Here is a 12547-nt window from a genome sequence, read left to right as displayed (position 1 = left end):
ATCATAGTACCAGTTTTGGTCTAAAAATCCAGAAACATTTTTTATATTTCATAACCCCTTGTTGCAAAAAAAATCATGAAAAATATAATTTTCAGAGTAACCTATTAAAATAAAATTAAAAAAATGCTTTATTAGACCATAGATATCATTTTTGCAATCATTTTTCATCAATTACAAATGTTAAAAAAAATATTGTTTCATGCTACTCATGGTACCAGTTTTTTGTCAGAAAATTAATGACATTTTTAAAAAATGCGTTACCCCTTGTTGCCAAAAAAATCATAAAAAATATAATTTTCAAAGATATCCTTTAACACAAAAAGAAAATGCCTTCTTAAACCTTAAATATTATTCCTTCAAGCATTTTACATCAATTATTTATGTTTGAAAAAATCATTGGTTCATGCTAAATACTGTTTGATATACTGTAAATAATGTAACTACACATCCAAGTAGTGATCAAACTATTGCAACCGAAACACCTGGTGTGCCAAGGCACCAGCCGAAGTCAAATGCCTTCTGACTTAGTGCATTTTACTATTTATATTTGTATGCATTTGTATGTGTTTGAAAAAATGTATAATCTTAAATGACATCTTCTGACCATGCATGTCCTAGATTTCAAAATCCAGGCCCTGGTCTGTCACATTGGTAACATTAACGTTAAACTGTTACCAAGCTTCTTAATTTAGTTAGCCAGGTCACAGGAAAAGGGCAGTCTAATCAGTATCCAATTAAACTATTTGTCATTGTCAGAAAACCGTCTTAAGCAAACAGCTTTCAAGCAGCTTCAGGCTGAACTGGATCTAAACTTGCCACAATCGCCTTAATGTTTCTTTTACTGAGATACAGTTCATATAACTTTGAAGGGATCTTTCCACGTTTTGGTAAATTGACAAAAATTGAAAAAAGTTGTATCGGATTCGCAAATTTTCGTTTTAGCTATGTTATTTTTGGAAACAGTATCACTGAACATTTACCATGGTCTTATATAGCCATTATATGCATCTTTTAACAATTTAAAAATTATAAAGCGTTGCAACGCGAAACGATTGAATAATTTGGAGAGTTATGTTGTTGTTGTTTAATTGTGTGAAAATACGAAGATTGCTTATATTAGGTATAAAATACGTCAACCATTTATACTTGGCAGAATAGTCGAGCAGGCTAATGCGTTTTTACTCCAGGACTAAGGGGGTCACTGGTTCGAGCCCTGCTGCGAACTACTTTTTTTAAGAATTTTATTTTGTATTTTTAACTGGAGCTTTTAAGATCCAATGTTTACATTTATCAATATAAAGCATGTAATGACTAACTTCAAAACATGTCAAAATCTGTGAAAAGGCCCCCTTAACATAATATCTACTCCTATAAATATGAGGTTGATATACATGGACTAAATGGTAAATTACGTCTAATTATTTGGACTATAATGATATCAACTACTTAAATAGAAAGAAGAAATAATTCATACAAACCAGTAATTTGAGTAAAGAGTTTGTAATCAATGTTGTATTTCAGGACAGCTTGGTGATATGCAAATCCCATATGACATGTTGATATCGGGTATCATAGCCATTCAATAAGTCGCAAAATGCTCGAACAAAACTTATTAAGCAAAATGTGACTTAAATTGATAACTAAAAATACCAGTATCATCAATATGCCAGTGTTGCCATTTCAAGCTGCCGAGATCCAGAAATTGCTTCATTCACATTGAATATATCCTTCGAATTCCATTTATTGTTGCATTACTAAATAGCAAAACAAGCCGATTTAAGCTGTAAGAAAGTTTTGACACGAGTGTTATCAAGTCTCTTATGGGCGAAGCCATCGTTGTAGAAAGTGATCCATTCACATCGAATATATCCTTCGAATTCGATCCATTGTTGTCATTAACGGAGATTTAGTGAATAAATAATTCATATATCATAAATGACAGCTTCTAAATAGCGAAACAAGCCAATTTATGCAGTAAGAAAGTTTTGTCTCGAGACTCTCATGGGGGCGGCCATTGTTGAATGTTGAAACACGAACGACAATTCTGTTAGGAGAATAGTATCAATGAAAATCAACGAGGTCGAGGTATTTCGATTAGAAAAATCGAGTTATCTCAATCGGACTGGCTCGGTCTTTTACATAGGTCGCCATTGTGAAGAATTTTTTGATGGTTATCATACCTTAGACGATGCTGTTCCAGCATCGTCAAAAAGGATATACTTGTACGCATGTAGCGCATCTTTTTAGGGGCAAAATGCATGCTGCTGTTTTTCAGCATAGCTATATTACGAAAAGTTTTAGCATGGATTTATTATCAAGTAATAGTGTCTAAGATTTACTTGGCTTTAACATTTGCCTATACTTTTATATTTCCTGAGTCATGTTAAAGACATTAAAAGATCGTTGCTTGAACAAACATTCCATATGTATTGGTTGAGTGTCTATATACCTATGATACACATGATAGCAATCAACGAATAAAAGCACGGGAGAATCATGGTCATGTGTTTATGTTAATTCGGTGATGAAAAAACAAGAGGATATTGTCGTCACATGTTAATGTTTATTTGGCGTTCAAAAACACGGGAATATCATGGTGCACTGTTCTTTTGAAAGTGTACAATAAAGAAGAGGCGATCTAATTAACGTCGAAAAACCTATTGATAAGTTTAGGCCATTCAAATCCCATCCACTGTTTGTAGTCTTTGGAAGCGATTGGTCGTATCTCGCCTTTTGTTGTTTTGTGATATAATTTGCCGTCCCATGACCAGACAGCTTCATTTTCAGGCAGTGCCTTTTTAATTGTCATCAACACCTTCTGGTTTACATTTGTAAGGTCTTCATTTATATGAATGTTTGAGCCCTTAAACACTTTTCTATTGGACATCACATAATTACGCTTTTGTCTCGTGACGAACTTGACGATGATCGGCCTTTTATATCCTGCCTTGAACTTACCAAGCCTATGTGAAATGTCAATATCGCTCATCTGCAGATTCAGCCCTTATATTTTCTGATTTAATTGCTAAATGACTTTCTGAGTTGTAGTCTCCGCCGTTTCGCCTTATGCTGCCACGTGGTTGTTTTGTGTTGAATTTGAACTTTCTTGTATTCCAAATATGCGGATATTGTTCCTACGGCTATACTGTTTAATAGAGTTGATTTGACCCGAATGAAAATCTGCGTATTCTTGGATGTTAGCTGAATTTTGTTTGTCTTGTTCTCGATTGCTTTTAATTTGTTTCTTCAGCCTATCAACCTTCTCCTTAAGATTGTCATTTTCATTTTCTTTCTCGAACAATTTCCTTCGAGGACTTCACTTTTGTGTTTTACTGACTTTAAGAACTCGTCCTTAATCTGATTCATAATTTCAACAATTATTTGCTTAAAACTTTTGTCTTGTCCTGAAAAAAAGGTTTTCAAGTTTCTTACTTATATTTGCAAGTTCTTGCTTTATATCAGCCATTTCTTCTACAGATGTCTGTCCACTTTCAATTATTTCGCTTATTGTTTCTTGTTTTGGGTTAGCTTTACCTCTCTCCTTTTTTTGTTTTACTGGGTCTTTACTTGTACTTGTATTTTAAAAATTTGCATCTAATTCACTGCCACTGTGTTTTCTTTTCGACGCATCAGACATTGTAACATCAATAACTTTTTTGATGACTATACTTCCATTTGATAATTGTTGAATTTTAAAGGCTAGGCATGTTTTCCTCGTGCATAGTGTAGTTAGTAACAAGCCAACAAGGCTGCCTGTTAGCCCTATACCTCTGCAGATTCTATTTGATAAAAAGTCAATTAAATCATTTTGCCTCGAGAGAGTGAAAATAAAATATTTGTTTCTTGTGTTACCGTTTATTTGATATTCCGATTTATCCAATTTTTAACACTGAATTGTATGTTTTTCACGTTATATCCAACAAGTTTACCCTGGAGAAAAACACATGCCCTCACTCACTCATTCAACCGGAAGAGATTGTTTTCATGGTCGTTTTATCTAGTGTGAAACAGTGATTTACCTATTCTTAATTATTTATATTTCCTGATTACAATCGGAAAGCATATGATACAAAATAATTGTATTTGCTATAATTTGTATAGTCATTTAGTCTAAACCTATTTATTTAAGCTTTTATTGCACCGGAAGCCTTAAGCTTATTGAAGCGCGGACACCATAGCTACTCAAACACAGCGGCATGACGTTAAATTTGTAATCCTCAGAAAGTAAAAAACATACATTTGCATACATACATGTATCTTTACATAAAATAATATCCAAGCTTGCGTTATTTTATTACTAAAATAATACAATCTTTTTACCCGGCAGATGTTAACAAATTTGCAAAGATGTACGAACACATTAAATTAAGTAACTCGTATATATTGTTAAGCCTCTACCTACGCAATTTTATTTATTGTAGAATAGCAATTATTTTGATATCATGCCACTAGTTTTAATGTACATTCGTTTGGATGAGGCAACATGATTTTTCATGACTACATTTTTTTTTAGTTTGATAAGCTGCTAATTTTTTAATTGTAAACATATATTAAAATTAAAACTTTTCATTATCTCAATTTAAGAGGTTCTATCATCATGATCATTTCCAACGTTCGATACATTACTTTCTTTCCATTGATTCTAATAAGTCCTGATAATTTTTTATTGGCAGTAGTGTGTCTATTTAGGTAAAAAATAGTTTGAATTGTTATCTCAGAATATTTATTGTGACATTTCCAAATGTTATTTTTATTTCATTTTCAGTTTTTAATACTCTTTCACGCTGTTCCCCTTCTATAAAATGTGATAGAAGCCAATGCAGAATAAACATGAGTCGTGTTCTAAAAAAAACTGGGCATACTGCATGTGCATAAAATGCCGTCCCAGATTAGCCTGTGCAGTCCGCACGGGCTAATCAGGGACGACACTTTCCGCTTTTATGACATTTTTCGTTTAAATGAAGTCTAATCTTTTAGCAAAAATCCAATTTAGGCAGAATGAGACGTCCCTGATTAGCTGTGCGGACTGCACAAGCAAATCTGGGACGGCACTTTACGCACATGCATTATGCCCAGTTTTGTCAGAACGCGACTCAAATGAAGATTACCGGCATTCTTGACGACCACTTTGTTGAAATCCGCAAACATTCAGGGCTTATGTATTAATGTATGATTCTTGTATTATTTTCGAATCTTGAGTCTGATTGTACGCTAGGAATAACTGAGGGAAATAAGTTTTTTTTGCAATAAATGTGGTGAAATTATATTATTTTATTAGTATATAGTAAATATATTAATTGCTAGTTCGAGAGTGATTCAATATTTTTGTTTTCTTAATTATTATTTTTTAGATTACTATTTGTTCTTGCAAAGTGTTTTTCTCCGGTATGAAGCTATTAATTTGAGTATAGTATTAGATACTAGTAAGTATTATCATAGCGTGTACTTAAAGATTGCTATTCATTAAGTTTGGAGCAAGATTACATAGGTATTTAGTAGGTAGACCATTGTATTAGTATTGTTCATAAAAAAATGAATTGGTAAGTTGTTTTAAACATTGATTTCGTATCAACGGGCCTTTTTATACATGTTAATATACTCCTCGTTTTATTTTCTTAAGTATCTCTCTTACATATAATGGTTATTCTGTGTACAATTAGATCAGTATGCTCCATGTTTGAAATGATGTATTTGTATCGTTATGCTCGACAAAAATGGTTGATTTAGTGTAATTATTAGTTTAATTAATCTGAAATTAACCTAAATAGCTTTATTTATATTGAATGAGCTTAATTAAAATATATTGAACGTTTGTTTTATATATACATTAAGATTGACGTTGTTGCTATTGATTTATTTAAATATTCCGGGATTAAGTTTATTTATCTGGTATTTTGTGTTTAAATTGTGTCAGCTGAGGGTCGGCTAAACCTAAATTATTTTGATAACAAAATCCCATATGTGAATGTTTTTGAACGCTTTTCATGTGTTAAGTCCAATTTTGATTGTTATGTATTTTACAGTGATACGCAGGTGATATGTTTTTTAACGTGTTTGCATTTGAAGAAAATTAAAACATGGATTTAATAATATAAATCTTGTGTATATCTTTTAATTGTTATTGGTTGAATTCCTCATATAACTTGTAAAATTGGACGACACATTTACGCGTAGTATTTTATGGCGCTGAGGGAAGACATATAGTAAGCACATCGTCCGTGTGTCCGTTCATCCGTCTGTTTGTCCCGCTTTTTGCACGGAGCAAAACTAAAGGAGAATTATAGTGATTTCATTGATACATAATATTACGATAGTGATGGTTGGGTGAAATCACAGGGTGCAGAGATCATAGCTATTCCTTTGTCTGAAGTACAGTCACATTATTATTGAATGGATTCAAAATAAAACCATATATATATAAATAGAAGAAGTTGACATGAAATGAAGAGTACAAGAACCGTCACTCTTGTTAATGTTTTTGGATTTATTTTTCATTGATTTTTTCTTTTGTATGGCATATGGACGAGTTATGACGTCATGTGGCATAAGGGGTTATTAGCCACTTATTAGACTAAACACTGGTTATATGAACAGTGACGATGTCGTTCTTTACAAGGAACGAAACGAAACATGTAATTAAGTAGCACTAATAGCAATTAAATGTCAGACTTGTCTATGTAGATTTTATAAAATAACATTAAAAATAACAATACTTACATCAGATGTACATCTCAGCATTCAACTTTGAACAAGATTTTCTTCTTTTTACGAAATTATCATCGATCTATATTTTCTTTTAAATATTTGCTGTATTATAGTGAATGATTAAATAAGACCAAATAGGGATATTCGTAGCATCTAGTGGGACAGCAAGGTATGTAGTTGATTTTTCGTTCTAATATGATTATTTGTCATTCAAAATGATGTTTTCACTAATTAATATCATAGCCACACGCTAACCACCTGTGATGTATACATAACTTCAAGCCGAGTCAAAATATCGAGTTATTTTCCATGAGGTTATATTCCACTATCATTTTTATCACTCAGTTGTACACCGGAAAGTTACGGAATTCCGTAAGGCCATCGTGGTTACACATGAAAATCCAGAGGGCGACAATGCGATAGTGCAATAGTACGATGATGACAGTGCGACAATACGATGACGACAGTGCGAGAATACGATGACGACAATGCGATAGTACGATTGCGACAACGCGATAGTACGATGACGACAGTGCGACAATACAATGGCGACAGTGCGATTGTATGATGGCGACAATGCGATAGTCATATTGTGTGGCAGGCTTGATTTTGGAGTTTTTTACTTTGATTGAGTTGTTTCCCTTAGACCATACTTGTGTTTAACCAGGTGCATTACTTGACCTTAGGTCACTTCCTTTTCCCACCAAATGAGAGCCTTTTATTGGTCTAAGGAGCTGTGGAAAAGAAGTCTTGACTTGGTCAACATATTGAGATGGTTGTTGATATTTTAAACTTAGATGTGTGTTTTTAAATGAATGGAATATTATATTTAGACTACTTGCACTGAGAGATTGGGGGTTTTGACAGAGTGTTGGTGAGCTGATGTTTAGAGTCTGAGTGTATCATTCCAGTCCACAACTGAGTAAGCTATAGCTCTGTATTATGATGTACATGTATATTTGTGTAATCTGTGTATATGTAAGTTTACATATGTTCTAAGGTACATGTGTCTAAAGTACAGTTTTGTACATGTCTCTAATAACATAAAAGAGCCACAACACACAAGATAATGTTTTAACCTGTACTGTTATTATTATATGTGATATGTAATGTAATGTAATGTACTAAATGTTATATATATGATATTATGATATATTTGGATATGTGACTGATATTCATCACATGAGATTTAGTATTGTTAATATATATTTTCAGAATGAGTATAAATACACTTATGAAAAAATCTTGAGCGGCTCGTTTCTTACACTTACGGTCAAGAAAGAACCTACCCCTTTATTTAACGTTTGCGGATGACTATCCCTTTAAAAATAAGGAACTATAATAGTTAACCGAATAAGTAACATTGTACTGTCGCCATCGTATCATCGCATTGTCGCCATTGTACTATCGCGTTATCGTACTGTCGTCATTGTATTGTCGCCATCGTACTATCGCACTGTCGCCATCGTATTGTCGCACTGTCGTCATCCTATCATCGCATTGTCGCCATCATACTATCGCACTGTCGCCATCGTATTGTCACACTGTCGTCATCGTATTGTCGCACTGTCGTCATCGTATAATCGCATTGTCGCCATCGTACTATCGCACTGTCGTCATCGTATTGTCGCACAAACGCCATCGTACTATCACATTTTCGTCATCGTACTTTCGCATTGTCGCCATCGTATTGTCGCACTGTCTTCATCGTATTGTCGCACTGTCTTCGTCGTACTATCGCACTATCGCATTGTCGCCCTCTCGATTTTAATCTGTAACCACGATGGCGCTTACGGTATTCCGTAGAAAGTAATGCTTATTTTTAAAAGAGCTACTTTCTCTCGTCTGGTTTAAAAATCCATTTAGCTTCTGCACCCATGCTTTGTATGGTTATTTCATTTATCCTATATGTATTTGCAATATTTTGCTTCATATCATTTGGGACTACGTTGAAAAATGAACGTTTGTGGTGCGTTTATTGAAGTACCGTGCTTTTGGTCGAAATCTCGCGGCCGAAACCTGGTTTTTCGAGGATGCTTGAATTCGAGCGAATTTTACTTTCTTAGGGGTTAAGAGAATGTACATTTTCGTTTGCATGTACTCGAAGAGGACAGGTCCATCTTAAATTGGACTTTATACCAGTGCCCAGTTGCTTAATGCAGCTTAATTTTAGTTAAAATCAAAACGGTTTGTTAAATGGTGATGGGCCTGTTAAAATCAACGTTATCGTTAGTTAGTTTCAACTTATTCATTTCACCTCGATTGCTTTAGAAGTAATTACTACTTATGTGAAACGCTCTCGATTCCGGTCCCTTTATCGTTATCGATAAGATGAGGTTGCTCAATATAATGCTGTTTTTATAACGGGAGTTTCTGCCGTTGACTTTAATTGAGATCTTAACCACAATTAAACCGTTTAAAGTTATGTTTCTAAATTGTTGCCACAGCAGTTCTGCCATTTCGGGAACAGAATTAATTCTGATTGGCACATCATGTTGCTTATTTAACTGGCGAAGACTTAATTGCACGTCCATGTTTCCGAAGAATGGAGTCTTTTTCTTAGGAAATCTCCTTAAAAACGTTTTTGAACGCTTAACAAGCAGAAATCATTCACAGAAACAATACAGCAAATCTTTTAACGTTGGGATGTTTTGGTTCAGAAGCGTTCTATTCCATCATTGGTAAAACTCTAGTGTTCCATAAATTCATAGAAAGCAGAGTTGTCAACCATTTTACCGACGCCTTCATTCAACACTTGCATGGGTTAATTGTGTGGCCATCACCAGTGGTAAACGAAAGAGGAAGGCTAAGATTATATACAGTTGTGGCATTCCCGGATGTAAATGGCTGCATAGATGATACACACATCTGCATATAGGGGCCGCACGATGATGATGCTACGTTTGTTATCCGTCAAAATTTTCACAACATATATGTCCAAGCTGTATGTGATCATCAAGGTAAACTGAATGGTGTTTGTATGTGTTTTCGGTGCACATACTTGAATATGTATAGTAGTATCATCCGAAAAATAAGAAATCCATTTAGATAATTTGTTGCATCTTTTTATATACTTATATTCGTCAAAACTAGCAAGAATATTTACTGATTTATATGGATTTATATGTTAAATTTCCATTCAATGATAAAGTCTGCATTAAAAAAAATCTTTCCAGATCTGGAAGGGCTTCTTTAGTCTAATACTATAATTTATTTTACTATACAGTGGTAGAGGTTGGCGTTCAACCAAATTTCGAACGTAAATACCAGTAAAACACAATATGGCCACACAACGTAATGGTATATAGGTATAAAACAAGTGAACAATTTATTTTCATCTGCTTTGTGTTTACGAGTAAATCTAAACGTAACACGACTAACTGTATAAAAATCTTATAACAGAAAAGGTGTGAATATTGGAATCGGCGATTTATTGATATCCGCGTATAGAATGATAAACAGAAAAACATCCTGCCTGACATCACTTCAATTTTCCTGAATTATGACCAAATAGATAACTTATGCAGAACATCGACGATTTAAAAAAAGAAGTTTTCCGCTGATGCGTAAGCACACTCCCGGAAGTGCATACGCTAAAATAAAGAGCGCGAAAGAATTGAATTTTGATAAAACAAAGTAATGTTAAACGTGAAAACGTTAGCATAGCATGAGCATCCAACACTAGAAAAAGAGTTTCAATGTATGCATGCATATGAAATTAAATGTGTGTGCTAGTGTTGTCATACAGCTCGCATTATACTTCCAAAATACCTTACAATTGAAATGAAAACATTTTTTCATTAATAAATCCGGTGGGTATGCAATTTTAAACTTTAAAGTCTATACACATTGTTACGCCATCCAATATAGAGTATGGTGATTTTACAAATGTTAAGTGGAGCATTTCATGCATATATTGTAAGAAAATGAAAAGACCAATAGATATTTCCCATGTACGACGCGTAAAGCACACATGGTAGTTGAACAACGACTCATTTGGACACAAAAGGGATCATGATGATTGAAGTAAGGAACGACAACTCTGCGTAGAGATTGGTCAAAATAGTGTAATGTATCCATTTGCGTGTTTCACGACGAAATATTTCTTCAAATAGGTAGAATCAAAAAAACAAACGCACATTTTTTGTTTTATTTAAAATTAAAAGATTGTTTTGTTCAATATCCAGCAAAAATGACAAAAACCATTATACCAGCATCACCGAACTGGTATTGTACAAAAGTGACACACAGTAATAAGCGAAATATACTCGTATTTGCAAGCCGGCATGATATATACATTTTCGGATATGACCAGTATCCGGCTCAGTTTTCGGGAGTGTTTGTAGGTCATAAAGAGAAAGTAACAGCGCTGTCCCTATGTAACCATGACCAGTATGTCATGCTGTGTTGCAGCGGCTCGGAAGATGGAAGTGTCAAGCTCTGGAACACTGTAGATTGCACAGTGAGTGCGGAGCATATTATACACAAGGTGAGGCTTTAAGTCATTAAATCACTTACTAAGTGGTAAAGTATCCTTAGTGAAAACGTGTGCCAAAAGCAGGAATTGATAGACTTATCACATCTAAGCACTACACAGTTCTTCTTGAATGCGTTTAGCTTTTATGAATACGTACATACAGCTCAATGTTCTTCCTGATAAAGGCTTTTTCCGGAGCTTTTTAACCAGGTTTTCCAAAGGAAAAAACTGGTTATTAAATTGGCGAATGCGGGCGGGCTGGCTGGTTGGCTGGCGGGAGGGCAGAACAAGCTTGTCAGGGCCATAACTTTGTCGTTCATTGTGAGATTTTTAAATTATTTGGCACATTTGTTAACCATCATTAGACGGTGTGTCGCGCGAAAAAAATTACGTCAATATCTCCAAGGTCAAGGTCACACTTTGAGTTCAAAGGTAAAAAATAGCCATAAATGAGCTTGTCTGGGCTATAACTATGTCATTCATTATGAGATTTTAAAATCATTTGGCACATTTGTTCACCATCATGGGACGGTGTGTCGCACGAAAGAATCACGTCAATATCTCCAATGTCAAGGTCGCCACGACTAAAAATAGATTTATTTTAAAACAAACTTACAAAGGAGGTTAATTTTGTTTGTTCATTTCAAAAGTTCAGTTTGAGTTGTCTCCCTTTATCAGATTTTTTTTTCACAATGAAAACCTGGTTTTGTGACAATTTTGTCCCTTGTTTTCATGTAAAATATGTTTCACATATCTATCAATTTGAGCTTAAACAACCTAGTGCATGGTTACAAACACAATACCTATTACCATAAATTTGTGAGGAAATTCTCATGTAGTGAAATAAGGTCACTTCCAACAGCCTTGCTGTTGGGCTAGCTCTTTAGCGACGTGGTTAAAGTGTCTGACTACCACTCTGGAGGTCATGGGTTCAATCCCCGGCCTGAGCTCAGTATTTTCACATTACTCAAAACAAAAAAATTATAAAAACAGCAACAAGAATGTGGAAGTTTTGAATTGTTGATTTGATCTATTTTACAGAGGTTTCAGAGATAGTTATGTATTTCTATTGGTTGATTAGACAGATCTATCTTTCCAGGAATCCAGAATATAGACAATATCATATTTTAATTCAGAATACTCTGCCCTGTCCATTGTAAACCCCTCACACATTTTCATGACCCGATGACGCGTTTGGAACTTTTGTCTTATCTCATTATTATGCCAGCACATTATATAATGTAAGCAGGGTCTTCCCCAGGCCATTTAAGTGCCCCCTTGCCGGGGCGCTTGAATTTCGAAATCAGAGTCCCTGGGGCGCTTGAAATTTTCCGATCAGTGTATTCTTCAGTAAAGAAAGTGGAG

At 34.4% G+C, this 12547-nt stretch overlaps 1 protein-coding gene across 1 annotated transcript in view; it reads left to right on the top strand.

Annotated features, from left to right (window-relative positions):
- The first annotated feature begins 10847 nt into the window (after positions 1-10847).
- LOC127871572 (gem-associated protein 5-like) overlaps positions 10848-12547 on the top strand; it is a 202335-nt gene continuing 200635 nt past the window's right edge. The window contains exon 1 of the mRNA XM_052414633.1: positions 10848-11194. Within this exon, the coding sequence (XP_052270593.1) occupies positions 10898-11194 (297 nt within the window). The 5' untranslated portion in view covers positions 10848-10897. The remainder of the gene's footprint in view (positions 11195-12547) is intronic.

This window comes from Dreissena polymorpha, chromosome 3 (assembly GCF_020536995.1).
Source record: "Dreissena polymorpha isolate Duluth1 chromosome 3, UMN_Dpol_1.0, whole genome shotgun sequence".
Lineage (NCBI taxonomy): Eukaryota > Metazoa > Mollusca > Bivalvia > Myida > Dreissenidae > Dreissena > Dreissena polymorpha.
Note: the sequence above shows the minus strand (reverse complement) of the source record. Positions and strands in the feature narration are given on the sequence as shown.